General features: G+C 45.7%; 2 protein-coding genes across 3 annotated transcripts in view; one reads left to right on the plus strand and one right to left on the minus strand.

The window, feature by feature from the left end:
• Positions 1-6,711, plus strand: part of MAP3K15 (mitogen-activated protein kinase kinase kinase 15) — a 147,789-nt gene extending 141,078 nt beyond the window's left edge. The window contains exons 25-28 of one of the 2 annotated variants that reach the window (XM_021932574.2): positions 4,143-4,255; positions 5,413-5,513; positions 5,904-5,980; positions 6,484-6,568. In XM_021932574.2, coding sequence (XP_021788266.2) covers positions 4,143-4,255; positions 5,413-5,513; positions 5,904-5,980; positions 6,484-6,568 — 376 coding nt within the window. Of the gene's footprint in view, positions 1-4,142; positions 4,256-5,412; positions 5,514-5,903; positions 5,981-6,483 lie in introns of both variants that reach the window. The other variant, XM_021932573.2, reaches the window with a different exon arrangement.
• A 749-nt stretch (positions 6,712-7,460) lies between these two features.
• Positions 7,461-24,150, minus strand: PDHA1 (pyruvate dehydrogenase E1 alpha 1 subunit). Its single transcript, XM_031660483.1, has 11 exons — positions 23,954-24,150; positions 18,382-18,441; positions 17,665-17,838; positions 16,408-16,534; positions 14,649-14,740; positions 13,242-13,334; positions 12,023-12,178; positions 11,777-11,848; positions 9,568-9,635; positions 8,286-8,394; positions 7,461-7,819 (listed from the first exon to the last, which is right to left on the minus strand). The coding sequence occupies exons 1-11, from the start codon at positions 24,137-24,139 to the stop codon at positions 7,655-7,657; spliced, it is 1,302 nt and encodes a 433-aa protein (XP_031516343.1). The 5' UTR covers positions 24,140-24,150; the 3' UTR covers positions 7,461-7,654.
• Between the last annotated feature and the right edge of the window lie 1,217 nt (positions 24,151-25,367).

Consider the following 25,367-nt stretch of genomic DNA (forward strand, 5'->3'; position numbering starts at 1 on the left):
GGACATTTAGGATGATTCCATGTCTTTGCTATTGTGAATAGTGCTGCAATGAACATACATGTGCATGTATCTTTATAATAGAACTATTTATATTCCTTTGGGTATATATCCAGTAATGGAGTTGCTGGGTCACCCAATAAGATTTGTAATCACCAAATTCATAAAATGATTATATATGGGTTTGAAGGTTATTCCTCTCCACTGTCGATAGTCATTGTGTTATTTTCCAGTCTCAGTGGAATGAGGAATTGGTTAGACAGCAGCCAGTCTGTGAATGGCATTGACGTGAACTGCACATTCCTGCATAAGGTGCCTGTCCTTGTGTGTGTTGGTCTGTTTTCAAGCTGCTGATACATACCCGAAACTGGGCAATTTATAAGAAAAAGAGGTTTAATGAGGGGAGGCCTCATAATCATGGCAGAAGGTAAAAGGCACGTCTTACATGGCAGCAGACAGGAGAGAATGAGAGAGCCAGGTGGAAGGGGTTTTCCCTTATAAAACCATCAGATCTCATGAGACTCATTCAATACCATGAGAACAGTATAGGGGAAACCACCCCCGTGATTCAGTTATCTCCCACTGGGTCCCCCCCACAACACAAGGGAATTATGGGAGCTACAATTCAAGATGAGATTTGGGTGGGGACACAGGCAAACCATATCACTATAGTATGAAGTGCCTTGGCTGTGTGGCAGTTGGGCAGAGCTGAAGGAAGATGACAGCTCTTGGAAAGGATGATGTGTCTGTCCTGATGAATGAGTCCTGAGAGCCCTTCTCAGTGGATACAGGCATGAGCTTGTGTTGTTTCCTTCACTAACGTAAAAGGAGGACTACTAGAGAGACCAGGATGAAAGCAGGCAGGGGAGGGCTTGGAGAGGACTTCTAATTTGCTGAGCATCAATATTTCCTCTTTGCTGTTGTGCTGGGGTAGAAGTGTTCTCCTCTCCCCACCTCACTTTGCCACCAAATAATCCGGGAGTTCCTGTGTTCTAATCTCTCTACTGTTGCAGTGATTTCTCATGGCAACTTCAATAATTATCTGAAGTCTTTTTATTGATTGATTGATTGAGATGGAGTCTTGCTCTGTCGTCCAGCCTGGAGTGCAGTGGCGCAATCTTGGCTCACTGCAACCTCCGCCTCCTGGGTTCAGGCAATTCTCCTGCCTCAGCCTCCTGAGTACCTGGGACCACAGGCACATACCATCACACCCGGCTAATTTTTGTATTTTTAGTAGAGATGGGATTTCACCATATTGGCCAGGCTGGTCTCAACTCCTGACCTCAGGTGATCCGCCTGCCTCGGCCTCCCAAAGTTCTGGGATGACAGGTGTGAGCTACCACACCCAGCCACCTTCAGTGATTTCAATAAAGCTTAGTTCTGTATTCCCAAGTTCACTAGCATGGATCATATAAATGAATTAAAGGAACACACAGTTAAGAAACAAATTCCATGTACTAGGTATGTGAGCAAACAACAAAAGTGGGGGGGGCAAGGCCCTTGGCCCCTGGAGGTTTGCTGAAAATCACCTGCATGAGGCTGATTAATTAGAGAGAAGGCATGTAAATGTATTTAACATGTATACACGGGAGCCTTCAGCATGAAGACCCAAAGATCCAGGGGAAATTGTCCATTTTTATTTTGTGCTTGGGCTTAACAAAGTATAGAGAGCTATGGAGAAACAGGGATAAAAAGGGCCTGATCGAATGCTGATAGACTGGGGAAACCCAGCAAGGCCTGTCTGTCTAGATCCTTCCTGGTCTCTCTGAGCAGCATTCCTTTCTCCTGGATGTGGGGCAGGACCCTCTGGAATGGGGGTCTTATGACCTACAGTCAAACAAAATAGATCGAATAACCTTTTTTTTTTTTTTTTTTTTTTGAGATGGAGTCTGGCTCTGTTGCCCAGGCTGGAGTGCAGTGGCGCAATCACTGCAACCTCCGCCTCCCGAGTTCAAATGATTGTCCTGCCTCAGCCTCCCGAGTAGCTGGGATTACAGGCGCCCACTACCACGCCTGGCTAATTTTTGTATTTTTAGTAGAGACGGGATTTTACCATGTTGGCCAGGCTGGTCTCAAACTTCTGACCTCAGGTGATCCTCCCACCTCAGCCTGCGCCCAGCCTGAAGAATATGTTTTTTTGAGACGGAGTTTCACCCTTGTTGCCCAGGCTGGAATGCAGTGGCACAATCTTGGCTCACTTGAACCTCCGCCTCCCAGGTTCAAGCGATTCTCCTGCCTCAGCCTCCCGAGTAGCGGGCGCCACTATGCCCGGCTAATTTTGTATTTTTAGTAGAGACGGTTTCTCCATGTTAGGCTGGTCTTGAACTCCCGACCTCAGGTGATCCGCCCGCCCAAGCCTCCCAAAGTGCTGGGATTACAGGTGTGAGCCACCACGTCCAGCCAAGAATTTCTTTATAACCAATTTTTACACAGAAAGGCGGAGGGAAAGTTAGAGTCATATTTTTAGGTTTTGTGGCTGGCTTTGGGGAGAAGGAGTTCTGGTTTCTATGCCCGGCTTTGGGGAAGAGGGATTCTATGGTGCCTCCAGGACAATGGACCGAGAGAGGGAGGCAGGAGAAGGTCAGAGGAAAACTTTTGCATCTGAGGCTGCTGCTGAGGCCATTTGGGGGCACTGTTTTCTGAGCCCCAACAAAAGCTAGACACAGTTCCAATCTGTCAGCCCTTTCTCCCAAGGCATGCTATGCCTGAGCTGGCATGTGGGGACTCGGAAGTTTGAGGCACAGTTGTGCCAAGTCCTATCTGATCCCAGAGAAGCCCATGAGCAAGACTGGGTTTCAGGAGGCGGTCCTATGGGAAGAGCCCAGCCTGTGGACTCTGGGCGTTACTTAACTCCTCTGCCTCAGTTACCTCAGCTTCAAAACGGGGGTTTAGAACAAGCAGTGCTTCCTAGAAGTGCCACAAGGCTTCAGTGACTGAATTCATGCAGTGTTTGGCACAGTCCTGGATTCTGGGTAGGAAGTGCTTGCTGGATGTTGGCGGGAGCCATCCTCCCCACCGGCAGAGCAGCATCTCTCACTGTCCCTGCTCTGCCCCATTCGAAGCAGGGGCTTCTGGCTGGGTGTGGTGGCTCACGCCTGTAATCCCAACACGTTGGGAGGCCGAGGCAGGTGGATTATCTGAGGTCAGGAGTTCGAGACCAGCCTGGCCAATATGGTGAAACCCCATCTCTACTAGAAATACAAAAATTAACCAGGCATGGTGGCACGTGCCTGTAGTCCCAGCTACTCAGGAGGCTGAGGCAGAAGAACTGCCTGAACCCGGGAGGCGGAGCTTGCAGTGAGCCGAGATTGTGCCACTGCACTCCAGCCTGGGCGACAGAGTGAGACTCTGTCTCAAAAAAAAAAAAAAAAGCAGGGGCTTCTGTCCTCATGGTTTAGTCCCGTGTGAGGAGGAAAGAACCTTACCATTCTGTTCTAGTTTCAGCGGCCTTATCCCAGGTTTAAATAATCACATCGTCCTTCTGGCTGAGTTCTTATCAACATCGGGATCTTTTGGTTCATGGTATGTTTTTGAGACAAAACTGCCTGAGTGCGTTCAGGCTACTGTAACAAAACACCAGAGACCAGGCAGCTTATCAACAACAGAAATGTGTTTCTCACAGTTCTGGAGACTGGAAGTCCAAGATCGAGGTGCCAGCAGATTCCATGGCCAGTGAGGGCCTGCTTCCCCGTTCACAGATGGCCATCTTCTCACTGTGTGTCCTCACATAGTGGAAGGGATGGGGAGCCTCTGGGGTCTCCTTTCACAAGGACACTCCTCTCACCTCACCTCTCAAAGCTCCATCTCCTAACATCATCACCTTGTGGGTTAGGATATCAACGTATGAACTTGGGGCGGGTGAGGGGCACACATTGAGTCCATTGCAAAAATATACCCAAGCTGTGAGCACTGGCCTTTGTTGTCAAGGGGAGGAAAACACAAGGAAGGTTCCCCTCCGCAGACTGAAGTCTGAGTCACAGAACCTGAAGAAACACATGCGCTTCCCTCTCTAGGCTGACTCTTAGACTTGTCCCATTTTCCATTTTTTTCAATCTCTAATGTATGCACAACAGATGCTTGAGTTAAATTGAATGGTGTTGAATGCTCTCTGGATAATGGCTTTTTTTTTTTTTTTTTTAAACCAGACTTTTGGAACACCTAGTTGAAAAAGAGAGAGAGTACCAGAATCTTCTGCGGCAAACTCTAGAACAGAAAACTCAAGAATTGTATCACCTTCAGTTAAAATTAAAATCAAATTGTGAGTCATTTTCCACTTGCTCTTAGGTGTGTTTGTGGGAGAGACAAACTTTAAAATCTAGCTAATATTCTAGTTAGCTTTGAAGAAACAATGAGGTTATCTTCTGTTAATCCAGGACTCCAGTAGATTCTAGACTACTTCTCAATCATAAAAAGGGACTACTGATACATTCAACAACATGGCTGCATTATAAATGCAGTATGCTAAGTGAAAGAGCTAGATTCGCAGCCAAGCATGGTGGCTCGTGCCTGTAATCCCAGCACTCTGGGAGGCTGAGGCTAGCAGATCACTGGAGCCCAGGAGTTCAAGACCAGCCTGGTCAACATGGCAAAACCTCATTCCTACAAAAAAATAGAAAAAAACCAGCTGGGCTTGGTGGATGGGTGCCTGTAGTCCTAGCTACTCAGGAGGCTGAGGTGGGAGGATCACCTGAGCCCAGGAGGTCGAGGCTGCAATGAGCCGAGGTCATGCCACTGCACTCTGGCCTGGGTGACAGTGAGACCCTGTCTCAAAAAAAAAAGATTCACATACCATGATTCCTTTTCCTCCAGAAAAGGCAGAACTACAGGGACAGAATCAGAATGGGGAGGTGAGGGGACTGATTGTAAAAGGGCACATGAGGACTTCTGGGAGTGACAATCATTTCTGTATCTGTGCTGCCACCTTCATAGCATATTGGACACCTAAAAAGGGTAGTTTACTGCATAAGTAAATAAGTATGTCTCTGTCAACCCAGCATTCGTTTTGGGCCACTTAGAAATGAGCTCCAGAGCTACCTCTTGGAATGTGGACTAGATAAGCTCCGATGTAAAACCTCAACACTAAAACCTATTTCTTTGTAGGATTTCCAACGCAGTTAGGGATGTGATTCCTAAGGAAAGGCATTTGAAAGATGTGAGGGTAAGCATTTAAAGCGGTAGACCTAACATGTCAAATTCCAAACTAACTGAAGGTATCCTAGATGAGGAGGCTTCTCTTTAGAAAGTGAAATCTCAGAATTATGAATTGTGTAATACGTACTAGAGTGGCTGAGTGATACAGGGCTCATCTCTTTTTCACATTATATTTACATTCTGGAATCATTTATTAATCCACCTGGTTACTTTTGAAGAATTTTATGGTTAGACTAATAGATAACAAATTGCTAATTGTTACAGGTATTACAGAGAACCCAGCAGGGCCCTATGGGCAGAGAACAGATAAAGAGCTTATAGACTGGTTGCGGCTGCAAGGAGCCGATGCAAAGACAATTGAAAAGGTAACTTTACAACAAAGAAATTCTTTTTTTTTTTTTTTTTTGAGACGGAGTCTCGCTCTGTAACCCAGGCTGGAGTGCAGTGGCCGGATCTCAGCTCACTGCAAGCTCCGCCTCCCGGGTTCACGCCATTCTCTGGCTTCAGCCTCCCGAGTAGCTGGGACTACAGGCGCCCGCCATCTCGCCCGGCTATTTTTTGTATTTCTTAGTAGAGACGGGGTTTCACTGTGTTCGCCAGGATGGTCTCGATCTCCTGACCTCGTGATCCGCCCATCTCGGCCTCCCAAAGTGCTGGGATTACAGGCTTGAGCCACCGCGCCCGGCCTAACAAAGAAATTCTTATGCTGTTATTACACAGCTGCTCAGCTCTTAAGGATTTGATCTTTGTTTCAGATTGTTGAAGAGGGTTATACACTTTCTGATATTCTTAATGAGATCACTAAGGAAGATCTAAGATACCTTCGACTACGGTAAGAGCCTCAAAACAGTTTGTAAAAGAGAACACGACTTTTTATGTGTGAATATGCTTAAAGCAGAAAACAAAGGGCTGGGTCTCCCCCCAAACTCTGGAGTTCTGCTAGATTCAAGCTGGGAAAAAGCCAAGGCATGGCAGAAACTGAAAGCCAGGCAGAAGTCAGAAGTAGGAAGGTGACAGAGAAGAGCTGGCCAATTTCCTGCCATTAATGCCTGGCTGGGAGTGGGGGAAGGCACACAGCAAGCGTGCCCGCATGCTGGACCCACCCCCTTCTTTAAACTGCAACCTGCCTTCTTGTTCCTGAGTCATTTGAAATAGCCAGCTCTCTGCAGGTACGTACCTCTAAGGCCATGTCCTACCACTGCTGGGACACGAGCGTCACCTCCATATGTGAAGAGAATGTTTTGATTTTCATTAGGTTTTTAAGTTGGGGACTGCATTTTTAAGCTCTGTTGGCTTGAAGCTCTGACTCTGAAGACAGCTCTGTTTGTTTCCTAGGGGTGGTCTCCTCTGCAGGCTCTGGAGTGCAGTCTCCCAGTACAGAAGGGCTCAGGAGGCCTCAGAAACCAAAGATGAGGCTTGATACCAATCAGCTAAGCTGGAGCAGAGTGTGCCACCATGCTACATGTTTTGTTAAAGCTTCTGTTAGTGTACACACGAATTCTGCTGTTTACGTATTTAAAAATGCCATTGTTCAATTAATAGTTTAAGAACTTAAGTTTTAAACACTGTCCTGAGTTTCTTTTGAAACCTATTATTTATAAACATAGAACTGTGTGTATTGTGAAAACAGTGAGCCTTAGTTTTGACCTCCCGGAATATTAGGAAATTCACCTGTAGTCCCAGCTACTAGGGAGGCTGAGGTGGGAGGATTGCTTGAGCCCAGGAGATGGAGGCTGCAGTGAGCTGTGATCATGCCACTGCACTCCAGCCTGGGCAACAGAGCCAGACCCTGTCGTCTCAAAAAAGTACACCCTTTAGCACTCGCTGGAATGGTGAAACAAGGGGTGTTTAACATGGAAGCTGGGACACTGCTTCAGAACTGGTATGGTACTTAAATTTGAGAAACACAAAATTGATACGAATGTGCCTTGTAGTTAATGTTTGATATGAACAGAAAATAGCTTCATATTTATACTGAATGTGTAAGTAGAGAAAACTAAGTTATGTGGCCTTTGAAATGATTATGAAAGAGTCTTATTTTAAGATGGAACTGTCCTCCTGCCTGATAATAAATATTGTGTCTTACAGAGAAATGATGGTCAGCGCAAACAGGCTGTAGCACCAACGCTGCTCGGAGCGGGTGCTATGGCAGAACACTGTGGGCTGTTACCACAAGCATGCCTGTGAGGGGCCCTGTGATTGATAATGGTCTCCTCCCAAAAAGGTGGCTGGGGGTGGGGGAAACAGGCACACAAGGTATTGTTCTTCCTTTTCATAATTAGAGTATTTGTTCAACTATTTTAAGTCAAAAATAATCTTTAAGCACTCAATAATTAATCTTTTAATGCAACAATGTACAAAGTGCATGCAATTACTACCTGCTCAATCTACACACTTAGTCTTAATGGAAGTTTACAAGAATTTCATTGACTGCGTTTTCTTCCTCCTTAACCAAGTTGAGAACACTGGTAGCCCCCTGAAGGTATAACCTCCCCTTCTAGTCCCCTTAACTGACTGACTTAAACTTGATCCACTGATTGGCACCACGAACTTCGAAAGGTGGGTCGCTGGAGTAGATGTGGTAGCCCAGCTCCTCCAAAGGTGGCTCAGGATCGGCCGTGGCAAACTGGGCAGCATCCTCAATCTCCTTCCTCACTTCCACATCAATTTCCTAAAAATTAGGTAACAGTGTAAAAGGTTTTTGAATGAACAGCAGTTTAGGTACCAACCGGAGTTCTACGGAGGACCTGTTGCTGGTGTAACTCTAAGTATGAACAGCTGCTAATTCAGAAGATTTTGGAATACAGATTTCTAGGGTGTATATTTTTTATGAATTAAAAATCCACAGTATACTTTTAAGAAAAAAGAATTATGCTACTATGCTACTGTGGGGGCTTTGCCACTGTGATGGTGGTTTACAGTCCACCAAAATCTAAAGAGTAATACAATTTTGAATAGAGGAAACTAAAGGAAAAGCCCCCACCCCGAGGCGCTTCGGAATTATTTATGCCCCGGCACATCACTTTCTGGGCTTGGAGGAACCCACACAAACGCTGTTGCCACCCAGGGGGTGGCAACTTTTTCTGTGGGAGGCAAAAAAAGCCAACCTTCAAACCACCACAAACAAGTGACTGTACCTTTAGTTCTTCCACACTGGCAAGATTGCTGTTCACCATCCTGTCCTTGAGAAGCATAATAGGGTCACTCTTACTTCTTACTTCCTGAATTTCTTCTCGTGTACGGTAACTGTGGGGAGGGAAAAGTAGTAATCGATCAGTAAGAACAGTTCCAGTAGAGCAAGGACAGCATGATGAAATATGACATGGGGTTGGATTGTCCCAATTAGGTGAAATACAGAAGTGTGTTTCTGAAACAAAGGGGCACATCAATGCTATGTCACTATAGGAGTGGCAGAGTTATACTTTCAAAATACCAGAGCACAGCCTAACATTCTGCAAGAACTACTGCTGTCTTCTAGAAAACCGTACGCTGGTAAGTCACATGGCTTCCCTGGCATTCCGACAACAGGGGCCAAGTTTTTGCTTGCTGCTTTGACTTTTAGACATAAGGGTCTAAAGAAGTGTCACTCATCCCACCCATTTGGGCTCCTGTATACTACATGGGAGGGGACAGCAGAGATGGTGTGTGTGGTGACAGATTTTAAGAGCACCAAGCAGGAAATCCACGTGCCTTGCCTTTCTCCCTTAAGTCCCCCTAAAGAAGCATAGCCAGCAAAACCAATGTATCTTACGCTTACATCATTTGAAGTAACACTAAAAGGATTCTACCATTTTCCACAACAGATTTACACAAAGTGGATCTATTCCATATACTGTGCTCTCTACATGATTTTCCCTTAGAAATCCACTCTACAAAGGCTTATTTATTCAACTGTGTCAACGCTGGGATTCCAGAATTACAGGCCAGAGCTAAGCAAAAAAGTAAAATTCATGCCTTTCTAGTGAAACCTAGCTTTTTTGATTGATGTATTTGAACAGATTGAACACCTAGTTACCCTTAGCTCTATATCAGACAGAAGAACATCTCCAAATTCTGATCCTCCTCAGGTGGAGTATGCCATGCATGGACTTGGGGTAATGCCTACAACAGCTAAATGCCCCCAAGATACTACACTACCATCGGTCTTGTTTTATGTAACAATTTTCCTGCACAATTAAGGTATATAACACTCTCTAAAAATTGCTGCTCGTGCTCACACACACTATACATTGTAGGCATTTTCAGTAAAGCTTTCTTATTAGGAGGCACTGCTTTCAGGTAACTTGATGCCAACACAACTGCATGCATGAAGTGAACTGGTATCTAGCTCCAAAAGCAAATATTGAAATGTGTTTCTTTTGCCATGTAACACCATTCAAAGCCCACCCCCTCTGGAAACCACACTGCCCATGAGCACACCTGACTCCAGGATCACTCATACTGTGTCCGTGGTAACGATAAGTCTGCAGCTCCATCAGGATGGGCCCCTAAAACAGAAGTGGTAGGCAGTTAGGAACGATGACGGGAAGAGCAGGCTGACACTCCACGGCCTCAAACGCAGGCCCTTTATTAAGCATCCAGTGTATTCTTACCAGATCTTTTGAGGTATCATGGATTTCTTATTGGTTGATCTGTTCTCATTTCTAGCATGTATTGATTGCATATTTCAGTTTTCTCATTTATAATAAGGTAATCTACCAACAGCTTGTTTTGAATCAAAAAGGCTTTGAAGGCCAGGTGTGTTGGCTCATGCCTGTAATCCCAGCACTTTGGGAGGCTGAGGTGGTTGGATCACTTGAGCCCAGGAGTTCGAGATCGAGACCAGCCTGGACAACATGGCAAAACCCCATTTCTACAAAAAACACAAAAATTAGCCAGGCATGGTGGCATGCACCTGTAGTCCCAGCTACTTGGGAGGATCACCTGAGTCTGGAAGGTCAAGGCTGCAGTGAGCTGTAAGTGTGCCACCGTGCAAGACCCTGTGAAAAAAAAAAGGCAGCTGGGTGCGGTGGCTCACGCCTGTAATCCCAGCAGCGGGCGGATCACAAGGTCAGGAGATCAAGACCATCCTAACACGGTGAAACCCCATCTCTACTTAAAATACAAAAAAAAATTAGCCAGGCGTGGTGGCGGGCACCTGTAGTCCCAGCTACTCGAGAGGCTGAGGCAGGAGAATGGCATGAACCCGGGAGGCGGAGCTTGCAGTGAGCCGAGATCACACCACTGCACTCCAGCCTGGGGGACAGAGCGAGACTCTGTCTCAAAAAAAAAAAAAAGGCTTTGAGCATGTTCTAGAGCCTCCTGCTATTGGCTAGGCAGATTTCCATCTCATGCTCCTTTCTCGTAGTGTGTTGTGGGGCTGGCAGCCACTTCTACTTCACAGATCCTGCTAGTGTGTAACAAAGTTGACAGGCACCAACAACCTCTGCTACCCAAACCCTGAGGCTCTGCTGGGAGTCTGACCAGTTGGGGTCTATTGCCAAGTGGCTTGCTCATTCTACACTAGCCCACTTCCAGGAGATGGCTCTGAACACTGAGGGATGGGGAAACATTGAGGATCCTTGATTGGTTTGGTGCAGTAGTTAAAATGGGCGAGTGGGGAGCTGGCTCCATGATAAGAGTAGCTATGTACCTTTAACTGCTCTGTGGCTCAGTTTCCTTGTCTGCAAAATGGGCAAAACAGTAACACCTAACTCAGAATTGTGAAGGTTATGTGTTTGGGAAGTCATACATTCTACAAATCACCATGTCTCCAGCCAGGGCTGGCCCCCATGTATTCTTTTCAGGAATTGGGAGAGGTGGGGTCAATATCCATCACTCAGGGCCTGGCACTCCCAGCCTTAGGGTCCTGACATAGACTGCTCAGCCCACTGTATCCAAGCTGTCATCTTGGTCCTGCTCTAGTTCATTCTACTCATTAGCTCTTATTTAATGTTACTACATCCCACCCTTACTTCCCTGTCTCCCCACTTTCTGACATTTGCATCACTGCCCAAACATACATGGTATGGCACTGAAGTGACAACTTCAGAAACCTTGTGTCCGGGCTGTGGAACACTAATTTAGGGAGAACACCCAAACCTCCTAAGCCTATACTAGTGCTGAAGGAACTGAAACCTCTTTAGGCCAGTCTCCCTGTTACCATCTCCCTCACTGCCATACACTGAAGGGAAAGATCCTTAGGACTGAGCAAGACTAAGATTACAAGCTTCAACCATACTGTTTGTGTAAGACACACATATTAAATGCCTATTGTATACATGACATTCTATGCTGGACACTATGGGGATCCCCAATCTGTTCCTTCAAGGGACTCATGATTAATGGGGGGTGGGGAGGAGGGACAGAATTAACCTAACAAAAAGGCAGTGTAGTTGTCATGATGAAGACAGGCGAAAGCAGAGGAAGCACCAGGACAGACTTCCCCCAAATGAGAGAAATGTGGGCTTCCCAGCAGGTGAGCTACCAAGACCAAGCTACCCAAAGGAGCCCTGCTTGCTTCACTCTGCTTCCATCTTGTGCACCTCAATTAGCAGCTACCCACTAACAGCTTCAGCAGGCACACGGGAGGCAGTCTTTGAACTTCCAGAGATAAATGTCATTAGCCCAGAGGCCTTTAGAGCCTTACCTTCCCAGATCTACAATAGGCAGCAGCAAACCTTGTCGCCTCTCGGACGCACAGGATATCCATTCCATCCACCTGTTAATAAACGGGAGGGGTGAAGCATGAATCCAGCTGCCCCAAACCATTTTACTTTCACATCACCTGCTTATGTTTGAGAACGAAACTCTTCAATGTTTCTAAGATTGTCAAGGGTCTGCACAAGGACATACCCCCTGGCCTTGGCCCCGGCCCCACCACAGGTGTCCTTACTCTCAGCCCAGGAATGAAATCGCCTCTCTTGTAGTAATCAGTGCTGGCTGCTGCTCTCTCAACAGATGTTCCCATTCCATAGCGATTATTCTCACAGATGAAAATACAAGGTAATTTCCACAAAGCTGCCATGTTGTAAGCTTCAAATATCTGGCCCTGGAAGTAGTTATGAAACGGGGTTTCATTTGGCTTCTTTCTCTAGGATCCATCATCTGTAACAGCTGCTGCTCTGCCTGGCACAGAAAGCTTTCATAAAGCACAGAAAGCCTCCTCTTCTAAAACTGAGCTTTGGGCTGGGCACGGTGGCTCAGGCATGTAATCCCAGCACTTTGGGAGGCCGAGGAGGGTGGATCACGAGGTCAGGAGATCAAGACCGTCCTGGCTAACACGGTGAAACCCCGTCTCTACTAAAAATACAAAGTAGCCGGGCATGGTAGCAGGCGCCTGTAGTCCCAGCTACTTGGGAGGCTGAGGCAGGAGAATGGCGTGAACCCGGGAGGCAGAGCTTGCAGTGAGTGGAGATCGTGCCACTGCGCTCCAGCCTGGGCAACAGAGCAAGACTCTCTCTCAAAAACAAACAAAAAAAAACAACCAAAAAACCGAGCTTTGGATGGTGAGGGAAAGCGGGGTGGGTGACAGATGAGAAGCAGCAGGCATCATACTCTTGCAACTAAGGAAGATGACAAACCAACTACTACTTGTTTCTTTGGGGCCATGCTAGCAGTAAGGAACACATTGGAAAAAAGATCAGTATGAAATCTATCGGGCCCACTGGATAGTCAGAGTGAACCAGCACCTAAGAATCAGCCTCCAGAACAGGGCTTCACAGAGTACCGGCCACAGACTGGGTATTACTCAGTACCAAGAGAAGCACAAAAACTGAATTAGGACTGAGACGCTATTATCCGAATTTGACACTGCCAGCGCGGACATCCAAGAGAATGGGTCTGTATCATTTTGCAATAGGTTAGGGGAGGTCCTTAGCACTGATGTAGAGCAAAGGTGAGCTCCTTCACAGGAATGCGCCCCCCTAAGTCTTTTGTGAAACAATGCTAAAAGGTCACTCTCTAATCTGGCCATAAGTCAACCAAATTTGAGCTAGCCATAGGAATTACTATTTCACCTAATAAGCAATAAGCTGCTTCTTTGGAAATTCAACTGTGAATATTAAACACTTTGAAAATAAGACTGTTATTGGGAAGTTAAGAGACATAATTACCTGGTTAGCAGCACCATCGCCATATAAAGTCAGGCAGACCTCATCTTTTCCATTATACTTACAGGCTAGAGCAATCCCAGCGCCCAGGGGCACCTAACATTAAGGACAACCGAGAAAGGAACCATAGAAATCCATGAGGGGAGATATTAATGCCCTGCATTTTAACTCCTGGCCAGAATCTGGCACAGAAATTACACTGCTGCTACAAACTCTCCTTCCAACCCCATCTCTCTGTTTATCCCACCCTCGATATTTTCAATGAAGCAGTAAAGTAATATATAAATACTATGTTCTATTTTAACCAGTAAGCAATAACATTTCTGCATTCAAGAGTTAAAAAATAAAACGTGGCCGGGCGTGGTGGCTCACGCCTGTAATCCCAGCACTTTGGGCAGATCACGAGGTCAAGAGATCGAGACCATCCTGGACAAGATGGTGAAACCCTGCCTCTACTAAAAATACAAAAAATGGTTGGGCACGGTGGCGCTTAACTGTAGTCCCAGCTACTTAGGAGGCTGAGGCAGGAGAATTGCTTGAACCCGGGGGTGGAGGTGCGGTGAGCTGAGATCACACCACTGCTTCAGCCTGGGCAGCTTAGCAAGACTCCATTTCAAAAGAAAAAAGGGAAAAAAAAAAAGGTTTTTAAAAAAAACACATAATAGAATCTTAATATATTAGGAAAAGAAACAGTTGGGATATAATTTTGTGCTGTTAATTCTTCATCATTCACTAACTGATGAGAACAAGGACTCCATAATGAAGTTGACAAGATAATGCAATGTACTGAAATACAAATAGGAAGGGGAAGGTATGGCTCCACTGCTAGAGGCTCTTGCTTACTTATAAAATAGCAGACACCTAAAAGGAAACATTATAAATCACCATCCAAATCTACTCAACTCATCGCTCAAATGGTAGGATATGAAGCACTAGGTCTTTAAAAGCAAACCAAGCCCCCAAAATACAGTCACGCATCGCTTAACAACAGGGATATATTCTCAGAATTGCATCACTAAGCTATTTTGTCGTGTGAACACCATACTGTAATGCACAAACCTAGAAGGTACAGCCTACTGCACACCTAGGCTGTATGGTAGAGCCTACTGCTCCTAGGCTACAACGCTGCACAGCATGTGACTGTACTGAATCCTGTAGGCAAAATATTTGCATACCTAAACATAGAAAAGGTAACGTGTTGTGCCACTACAACATCACTAGGTGACAGCAATTTTTCAGCTCTATTATAAGTTTATGGGTCCACCATCATATATGCGACATTGACCAAAGTGTCACTGTGCAGCACATGGCTATACTACTTCACGAAAAGTTGTCTGGGGCTGGGAAAGTTTTTGAAGACAAAGGCCAGGGCCAAATCTAAAGCAGCACACAATCCTCGTCCTTGACTACCTGCGCTCCCACGATGCCATTGCCCCCGTAGAAGTTCTTGGCATACATGTGCATCGATCCTCCTTTCCCTTTAGCACAACCTCCTTTTCGTCCTGGAAATGGCAGAACATACACATGTGCAGCACAAACCAACTCTACAAAGCAAACCAAACCACACCCCAAGTGGCTCAACCATTAGAACGCAGAGGCCAATTCAGTCATCTAAGTACCTGTCTCTCCAGGCAAACACGTTTCTGCTTGTCCTTTTACTAGTTCCATGTGCTTCAACCTTTCCAGCTTTTCCTACTCTCCAGTCACTTAGTTACCTTCAGATGTTAGCAAAAGTCCAGATGGTACCCTAGACTTTTTTGGTTTTTTGACCAGTTACCAACATCTTAGGACCTCTCCTCTACTAGTACACTAAATATATTCAATCCTTGAACAGGGTTTGAACTGCACGGGTACACTTACACAGATTTTTTTTTTTCAGCCACACATGGATTGAAAATACAATATTCTCAGGATGCAAACCCGAAGATATGGAAGGCTGACTTCAGGACTTGAGTATTTGAGGATTTTGGTATATTCAAGGGTCCTAGAACCAATCCCCTGGATATATGGAGGGACAACCATAGTTCAAGAGTCAAGGAGGGCCGGGTGCAGTGGCTCACGCCTGTAATCCTAACACTTTGGGAGGTCGAAGTGGGTAGATCACCTGAGGTCAAGAGTTCGAGACCAGCCTGGCCAACATGCTGAAACCTGGTCTCTACTAAAAATACAAAAATTAGCCAGCTGTGGTGGTTTGGCACCTATAATCCTAGCTACTCGGGAGGCTGAGACAGGAGAATTGCTTGAACCTGGGGGATGGAGGTTGCAGTGAGCCAAAATCACACCATTTCACTCCAGCCACTCCAGCCTGGGCAAAAGAGCGAAACTCTGTCTTCAAAACAAAAAAAAAAAAAAAAAGAAGAAGAAGGGCTGGGCACAGTGGCCCACACCTGTAATCCTAGCATTTTGGGAGGCTGAGGCAGGCCACTGCACTCTAGCCTGGGCAACAAAGCGAGACTGTCTCAAAAACACAAAACAGGCCAGGCGTGGTGGCTCATGCTTGTAATCCCAGCACACTTTGTGAGGCCGAGGCAGATAGATCACCTGAGGTCAGGAGTTGGAGACCAGCCTGGCCAACATGGTGAAACCCCATCTCTACTAAAAATACAAAAATTAGCCGGGTGTGGTGGTGCATGCCTGTAGTCCCAGCTACCTGGGAGGCTAAGGTATGAGAATTGCTTGAACCTGGGAGGTGGCAGTTGCAGTGAGCTGAGATCACACCACTGCATTCCAGCCTGGACAACAGAGTGAGACACAGTCTCAAAAAAAAAAAAAAAAAAAAAAAAAAAAAGACCAAAACAAAAAAATAGTCAAGGGGGACAAAGAAAAGGGTAATATTAAGAAGATTTCTAGAATTTACATCGCATACCAAGCTTCAACCCAACTTACTTTTTTATGACTGCTAGACTTCTGCTGGCATGCTTGAATGATAACCAAACCTATTGTGATTTTATAGCACTAACCTGTTTTAAACTTTTACCTGAGGGGCCAGAGAACTTCACAAATGGTCAGTTAACTCAAGAGCACAACAGAAGTACCAGAGCACCAAAGGAGAGAGGGTTAAAAAAAGAAACTTAAAACTTTAAATATTAACTCATAAAATAGCATCTTAATGAGAGATATTTAAAAACTTAATCCACTCATTTCCCCTTTCTGTAAATCAACAGCAAACCTGTAAGCTCTGCGAGAATTTCTCGGACGGAAAGGCCCCGGGTGAAGGTAAAGCCGTGAGCCCGGTAGGCTGTTATGAGATGGTCTGTGGGGTTGATGCCGGCTTCCAGGCCCACACAGCAAGCTTCCTGTTAGAGGAAGGAGAAACTATGAAGCAATACGATACACGTTTCTAAATAAAAACGTTTCCTAGACCGTAGTGAAATATTTGGGCTAGTAGAACCTGTCATTAATAACCAGAGAAAGTAGCTATTTTCCACCAAAATACAGAGCGGACGGCCCAAGCCAGAAGCAATAAACTGGCAACCCACACATGGGCCACTTCCTTCTTTTCTCCTGTATGATGACCTAAAAGAAAATCCTACATCAGATGTCAACATTAAAACACTGGGGAATTTCACATGAAAATCCAGACTTCCGCCTTCTCTTGGAGACATGGAAAACAGGAAGCATTACCCCTGATTTCCACATGGCACCAACTGGCTGGAACCAAGTCATGGCATTCCTCTGGGTAGGGCATGCTGGTCCCAGTTCAGCACGAGTCCCTGTCACCATTCTGTTTTGTATACCTAGCCTTCTTCACTCATTTATTCTACCTGGCTGGCCCTTATAGGTATTTGATTCTATAACCCTTGACATAAGCCCACAAAACAAAAAACAAACTAATCCTTTCTCTCCAAATTATATACAGTACAGGTGATCACAGTGCCAGAAAGTTTTAAAATAGTAAAACTCTAAGAACAGGTACAGAAAACTGGCAATGTTATGTGTGAATGAATTCTTTAGCCTAAGCTTCATAGCAGGTTTTGGCATTCTACTTTTTAATTCTAAAATACTGGCTTCAGCCAGGCACAGTGGCTCACGCCTATAATCCTAGCACCTTGGGAGGCTAAGGTGGGCAGACCACTTGAGCCCAGAAGTTTGAGACCAGCCTGGGCAACACAGTGAGACCCCGTCTCTCCAAAAAATACAAAAATTAGCTGGGTCTGGTGGTGTGCACCTGTGGTCCCAGCTACTTGGGAGGCTGAGGTGGGAGGACTGCTTGAGCCCCGGGGGCAGAGGCTGCAGTGAGCCATGATCACACCACTATACTCTAACCTGGGCGACAGAGAGATTGTCTCAAAAAAATAAATAAATAAAAGAAAATTACATTACCAGCCTCAAACTCTTCTGATACATAAGGCAGGGTAAAGCCCAATAAGTACAAGCCATACTTCAGTACCTAAAAACACAGTTCTATCACAAACCTACCACTCACCTGACCATCACACAAGTGACAGAAACCACGAATAATTTTCTGTTTATACAGCTGATCTGCTTTCAACTCCATTCGGCGCACAGTCTGCATCATCCTGTAGTATTTGAGCCCATCCTCCCTGGTGAGCACTGTTGTGACAGGAGGGCCTTCTTCCAGTCGGTGAAGGTCACATTTCTGAAATGGAATAAGGTAGTTATTATCCTCCACATACTACACTGCAAACACTGTTGACCACTCTAAGATCTAATTCCATTGCAAATAATATTGAACTTGAAAAACTGCTAAGGAGCACATTAGTAATGCTTCATATCGCCTCTGTTCCTTAAATCCATAAACCTCACTGTGCAATGAGATGGGGCTTGGGGAAAGGAAATCTTTCTAAGATGATTTTCACTGAAAGCCCCTAGAAGCCAACTGAGATACAGGTTGAAAGAACCTTCAAAGAAACAACTAAGACTCTTCTTATTCAAATATTTCACTGAATTACTTTCTAAACTTCAGAATAAGCTTTTATTTTTATTTTCTAGCTCCTCCCCCTACCCCCCACAGAACAACAGCAAGCTGCTGCTAATAAATTCTAGTTTTCGTGAAGCTTCTCTGAACCTCTGATCCTGAACGTTTAGAAGAAAATGACTGAACATGTTCTATTCTAAAAGTAAAACTGTATATCAGAGTGTACCTGTGAAAAAATTATTAACAAAGTAAAACACTTCTTACCTTAATTTCAAATGTAGCATCATTTGCAAAATTACGGGATGCTACCAGCACTCTGCTTGCCTTAAAAGACAAAAATATACAAACAAATCAGTACTTTTTAATTGTCAGCTATTTTGGAAAGTATAACTATTAATCAGTTATCAGGATGAAGTTATGGAAATTTAATAAGCCCCAACGTACTCATAGGCTTCTCTTCCACCCTGTGCACTGTGTTTGCATCTTTCTTAGCCTCCAAAATGAATTCATGCTTTGGCCAATGAAACATGATCATCCCGCCATCTGAAGGCAAGCAGTGCAAAGAGGGGCAAAAACCAAACCCATCCTTTGTTTTCAAAGAAATTATAGTTGAGAATATAATGAAATTAGTGGCTAAAGAGACTAGATCATCTGTGAGCTGTGTTTGTTTATGCCATTCTTTTGTTTGTTTGTTTTGAGACAGAGTTTTGCTTTTATCACCCAGGCTGGAGTGCAGTGGCGCAATCTCGGCTCACTGCAACCTCCACCTCCCGGGTTCAAGTGATTCTTCTGTCTCAGTCACCCGAGTAGCTGGGATTACAGGCACCCACAACCACGCCCGGCCAATTTTTGTATTTTTAGTAGAGACAGGGTTTCACCATGTTGGCCAGGCTGGTCTCCAACTCTTGACCTCTGGTGATCCACCTGCCTTGGCCTCCCAAAGTGCTGGAATTGCAGGCGTGAGCCACCGCGTCCGACCTGTTCATGCCATTCTAGTCATAACCAGATACTGTTCATTTTGAGCAAGCCAAAATTATACTTCAAATAAAACTATGATTTAATCCCCACTCCAGGCAAAGTGACTCTTCTATCAAATTGGATCTGTAGGCCCGGCGCGGTGGCTCAAGCCTGTAATCCCAGCACTTTGGGAGGCCGAGACGGGCGGATCACGAGGTCAGGAGTTCGAGACCATCCTGGCGAACACGGTGAAACCCCGTCTCTACTAAAAAATACAAAAAACTAGCCGGGCGAGGTGGCGGGCGCCTGTAGTCCCGGCTACTCGGGAGGCTGAGGCAGGAGAATGGCGTAAAAACCCGGGAGGCGGAGCTTGCAGTGAGCTGAGATCCGGCCACTGCACTCCACCCTGGGCGACACAGCGGGACTCCGTCTCAAAAAAAAAAAAAAAATTGGAAAAGTATGGAAACTTAAAGAAAAATGATTGAAGTATGAGATAAATACATTAGGGAGACGAGACAAAAGAAAAGATACTTAGCACTCTCTGACTTAAACACAATGTGCTTGAGCCAGCTGTTTTATAATTTATAATTCGAACAGCCTAAATCTTGGGTAGGCTCCTCCTGAAGCCCCAGTAGAAAGAAACGTTCTCTAAAACACTGTTCTCTTGACGTTTGGGTGGCTGTCACTGTTTGGAGGTAAAAAGCTTGGGAGGAGGCAAGAAATGATTCCTTTCCAGTTTTACAATTGAGCAAACCTGCTCACAGCAAAAGTATTCTATGTAATGGCTAAGGTTTAGGTTAGATGACAGTATTTATCCAGTTAGTATTATCGTACTATTTTAACTCCCTTCTGCCATATTCTCACACACTGACATGTAAACCAACATGATTTCTCCATAAAAAGCACATCTGATGTGTTCATACTTTATGTAATCCAGCAGTGGACTGGATCTTGGTGAGAAGAGTTAAGACTGATCTGCCAAGTATATGCTGGAGTGTACAAGCCAATAGGCAGAAAGCTAATTACCTATCTCTTCATCCCTCAATAGACCATTATAGGACAAAGCCAACAAACACAGACAATGACAGTGCTGGAGGAAAACAACTGAAATACTAAGAATCAGTGTTTCAGTTAACTTACAGACAGAGACAGTCCACTAATGTATCTCAGAAAAACTGAAGGGAATTTAGGAAGAAGTAAAGCTGAGAGAGGGTGAAACAGCAAATGAATGGTTATATTTGGCAATCATCAAACAGATGTGTTATTCTTGGCAACTAATAATTTTGTGGGGCCAGAAATGTATTGTATTGCAAAATAAATTTCCAAATACAACTACAGAAACTGCAGTTTTTGGAAGGCAGGAGTCCAAATCAGCCAGGAAACAGTAACAGAGGAAAGGTAACTTCTTTCTCAATCCTAGAGTTGAAACGATGAGGCAGGATAATGCTATACAATAAAGAGCAAAAAGGGGCCCAGTGCTGTGGCACGCACCCGTAATCTTGTGCCTGCAAAGATTAGGACTGCCAGAAAGCTACTTAGATACGTTCTCCCCTGGCTTCATTATTGTGTATCTCAAAAATAAGAACCACTGATATGAGTGAAAGGAGCAAAGTTAAAGAAGCTAAAAGTCTTATCAGAAGTGTGAGTGTATCGTAGTTTCTGAGTGAGAGCTTGTTGAAAAGATAAGTTTACTATTCATTTTCTCTGGAGAGTCATAAAAAGATTCTCTGTTAAATGGGATTCCTCTCTGACAGAGACCACGAACCACCCATTCAAATTTTAAAAAATAAAAATTAGGCCGGGCATGGTGGCTCATGCCTATAATCCCCAGCACTTTGGGAGGCCAAGGTGGGAGGATCACTTGAGGCCACGAGTTCAAAGCCAGCCTGGGAAACATAATGAGACTCTCATCTCTACAAAAATAAATATTAAAAAATTAGTCACGTGTGGTGGCGCACATCTGAGGCTACAGTGAGCTATGATTGTGCCACTGCAGTCCAGCCTAAAAAAAAATTAATTTAAAAAAAGTAAAACTTTAACTTCCTAAATACATAGGAATCATTCATGTGAAAGAGGAAAAATGTTTCAAAAATTCCATATTCTAACAGTGTAAATTAAAACTCTTACCTACCACTTATAAAGCCAAAACACAATAAAGATCTCAAAAAAAGTCATACAGAAATGCAAACAATAAAACAAAGAATAACATTTTAAATGCAATTCAGTCTTCTTCCATGAAATAAGAACTATGAAAACTACAGACCTTATTCAAAAATGAAAACACAATCTTGAAATTCATTTCAAAGTTTCACAACACACACTCTTTGATGAGACAATGGCAATCTTTAAACCTGAGATGAATCTCCCCACCTGCCTGGTTTTAAGAGTGAGAGTAATCCCAGCACTTTGGGAGGCCCAGGTGGGAGGACTGCTTGAGCCTGGAGATGGAGACCAGACTGGGCAACATAGCGAAACCATGCCTCTACTAAAAAAATTTCTTTTTTTTAAATTGGCTGGGTGTGATGGTGGTGCACGCCTATGTTCCCAGCTACTCAGGAGGCTAAGGTAGGAGGATCGCTCGAGCCCGGCAGGCTGAGGCTGCAGTGAGCTGTCATCATGCTACTGCACTCCAGCCTGGGTGACAAAGAGACTCTATCTCAAACAAAACAAAAATACCAGGGAGAATAAAAAATGAAAAAGGAAAAAACGCACAGCATCTTGGGAGGTTAAGGGGATTAACTTGTGTCACAGCCATCAGACCAGCTGCCTAAACTTATCCCTCCCTTCATGGAGTATCACACAGATGGTAGGAATCTAGTTCAGTAAGTCTGCCTAATTTGGGTGACCCACTGCTTATTGTTTACTGTCAGGATTTTTGTGAAAGGCTTATATACAAAATGTCTTTTTACATGTATGATATAAAAAATTAAAACCTTGATCTATCTTGTTACTTATAGTTAAGTAAAAAGACATCCATAAGTATGAAGAATTACAAAAAACAAAGAGTCAACACGTTAATTATTCCACCCTTTAAAAAGATAAAGGTGAAACTTTTAGTTCTACCCTTAAAAGCTTCAGGAATTGTTCCTAATTAGTCCACGACAAGTTGAGTGACACAGAAAACTTCCTAATTATCTGAAGAGTTTACATCACTAAGTGGAAAGATACCTGGGCACTTTCTAAGGTGACTTCATATCTGGAATTCAATTTTCTTCCTACTGTAAGGTGGGGGCGGGGGGAGACCCTGCAAACTGATAGAGGAAACGATAAACCTGACTTGCAGAAGAAATAATAAACCTACATCGGGGTGCCTAAAGGAAGGATGTTTCTAAGCCCATAACTACCGGTACAGCCCTCTACCCACAGATATCCCCAAAGGGAATGACTTTTTTTTTTTTTTTTTAAAAAAAACACGGAGTCTTGCTCTTGTCGCCCAGGCTGTAGCGTAATGGCACTCACTGCAAACTCCGCCTCCCGAGCTCAGGCTATTCTCCTGCCTCAGCCTCCAGAGTAGCTGGGATTACAGGAACCCGCCACTATGCCCAGCTAATTTTGTATTTTTAGTAGAGACGGGGTTTCACCACATTGGCCAGGCTGATCTCCAACTTCTGACCTCAGGTGATCCACCCGCCTCAGCCTCCCAAAGTGCTGGTATTACAGGCTTGAGCCACCGCACCCGGCAGTTCTGTCATTATTTTAGGCAACAGGATTCCTAGAGGGGCATACCTCTTACCTTTGACAATCTCTGCCTGTACTTAGAGCTGTATCAAGTCCTGGGGGAATTACCAGACTCCCGAGGCCTGCAGTTACACCAATTAACACGACCTCACTGTGCCTAGGGGTCAGAATGCTAGAAGCTTAGGTGTTAGGCACCTCTAAATGCTGAGGCCATGAAATAGTGCTGGACTCTACTCCCCACCCCTCAAGCATCGTTGCTGTTTGCTTTAGCTACTTGTACCCCAAGAATGTGTAGGTAAGGGGAGGGGAGGGCAGCGTCCTCTGAGTTCTGCTTCCGCACTCCTGAACTCACTGCCAAGAAAAGCTCAGATGTTGAGGGAGAGGGAAGGAGAGGAAGTTTGTTTCTGAAGAGGCTGACCCTCTGTGAACCCGCCTCAGAACTGAGCACAGGTGTTCAAGAAATGTATACCGAACGGGACACTCAATAAATAACACTATTCAACACACATGCTATCGATTATGTGCCGGGTGCTATTTGGAATCGTATCCACACGTGTCACTCGTTGAATCCTCAAGACAATCCCAAGACAACTCTAAAACTCCATTTTAGAGTTAACTGATAACATTTTAATAACCGATAACATTTCAGAGATAACTCTTATCTCCATTTAGAGATTAACTCCACTTAGCGCAAACATTTCAGGAAACCGGGTCCCCGGGAAGTTTAAAAACTTGCTCAAGGTCACAGGGTTAGTCAATGGTGAGGGTGCTGTTTGAACGGAGCCACTCCGTCTCCAGATTCTACGCTATTACAAAGCCTCTCGGTCAAGAGAAATTAAGTTAGGAAGATCTGAAACGAGCAGGGTCAATCGGAGACTCGAAGGAGGCCGAGGCCACCCTTTCCGAGTCCTGTAAACCAACAGGCACCTCTGGAGCACACTGACTTCGCCCGGCGCACAGCTGGGCCCGGCGGCGGCAGCGGGGTGTCGAGAAGGGGGAAGTCCACAGGGACCTTGGCAGGATCCCGGTCCGCGTCGCTTCTGCTGAGGCCAGGAACGGAAAGCAGGGGGTGGGGGCGAAGTAAAGGCTCCCCGGCTCCCCTAGCTCCTTCTACCCCGCTCTGGGTGGCCCGGCCCGGCCCGCCCTCCGGCCCCGCCTCAGCCCCGCTCGCGCCCCACCCCGGCCGCCCAGGAGGTCTCACCGGTTTCTGAGAAGCGCCAGACAACACGCGGGAGACGGCGGCGAGCATCTTCCTCATGAAGCACAGGCACTGGCGGCAGCGGCGACTCCTCACAGCCCAAGAGGCACGACGAGGGTGTCCCAAAGTCTCCTTCAGGTGCCCCAGCAGACGCCACGCCTCAGTCGCAGCGCGACGTGACAGAGTCATAATAACGTCATGCGCTGCGCCGGGCCACGGGCCAACCAGAACGGCGTCCAGGGGGTGCCCCGCCCCCGCTAAAGGCCTGCGGCTGCCCATTGGGTATCAGAGCCAGAGAGGGAGGGGCTGAGCGCTCTTTCCGACGCCACGCGGCGGGCGGATGAGGAGGCGGGACCTGAGGGCGCCTGCGTGGGAAGGTGGGGCCCCGCCTCCAGGGCGCCGCGGGAAAGGCGCCTTCCTAGATTTCGCACTGCAGCGCGCGGTCCTACCGAGCGCCTAGTCCTGCCGGTGCTGCAGCTCTGCAGCCCTCGCTCAGTACACGAGATGATGAAGATTAGCAGCATGCTCAGAGCCAAAAGACAGAACACCTGGTTTCTGTAAATGGTCTGCCACTAACTTGTCTTTTTTTTTTTTTTTTTTTTTTTTTTTTTTTGAGACTGAGTCTGGCTCTGTCGCCCAGGCGCTGGAGTGCGGTGGCCGGATCTCGGCTCACTGCAAGCTCCGCCTCCCGGGTTTGCACTGTGTTCTCCTGCCTCAGCCTCCCACGAGTGGCTGGGACCACAGGCGCCCGCCACTTCGCCCGGCTAGTTTTTTGTATTTTTTAGTAGAGGCGGGGTTTCACCGTGTTAGCCAGGATGGTCTCGATCTCCTGACCTCGTGATCCGCCCGTCTCGGCCTCCCAAAGTGCTGGGATTACAGGCTTGAGCCACCGCGCCCGGCCCCACTAACTTGTCTTTAAAAGATCACGTAGCAGTTGGAAAATTCTGCCCTGTCTACTTGAACGCGGATCAAAAAATTTGTTTCCCAATATATGTCGAGAGGTCAATGGGAAAAAATCTTTTTTCTCTAGTTATTGGTTCACTGCGAGTTAACAGCGTGGCTCAGCCAATGATGAAAGCACACACAGAGACAAACACCAAAGCAACAAGAGGCTCTATTCAGACGATCAAAGGGCACAGGAACCCATTCTGTTGTGCCCTAGTGGGATTGCACCTGGGGTTCACATTTGGGCTCCACATTTTAAGGGGGATAATGACTAAGCTGAGTGGAATCCAGGGGACAGTGGTCAGAATGGTGAGGGGCTGAGATTGTGACTTATGAAGAACGATTAAAGAAGTTAGGAAGAAAACAGGCTAACTAGAATTGGCTAGGTTATGATGTGGTAACAACTGACCTCCAAATTTCAGTCACTTGAGGAATTTTAAGTGGCACAAGCCATCGTGCTCATAACACAGGT

The sequence above is a fragment of the Papio anubis genome, chromosome X (assembly GCF_008728515.1).
Source record: "Papio anubis isolate 15944 chromosome X, Panubis1.0, whole genome shotgun sequence".
NCBI classification, from domain to species: Eukaryota; Metazoa; Chordata; class Mammalia; order Primates; family Cercopithecidae; genus Papio; species Papio anubis.

Bases quoted from the DNA above. Each gene is read 5' to 3' on its own strand.
- PDHA1 (XM_031660483.1), bottom strand. From the start codon at position 24,139: ATGACTCTGTCACGTCGCGCTGCGACTGAGGCGTGGCGTCTGCTGGGG. The intron at 18,442-23,953 runs GTGAGACCTCCT...TTGTCTTTTAAG, and splicing joins CTGGCGCTTCTCAGAAACCG to GCAAGCAGAGTGCTGGTAGC. The intron at 14,741-16,407 runs GTTTGCTGTTGA...TGCCATTTCCAG, and splicing joins AATTCTCGCAGAGCTTACAG to GACGAAAAGGAGGTTGTGCT.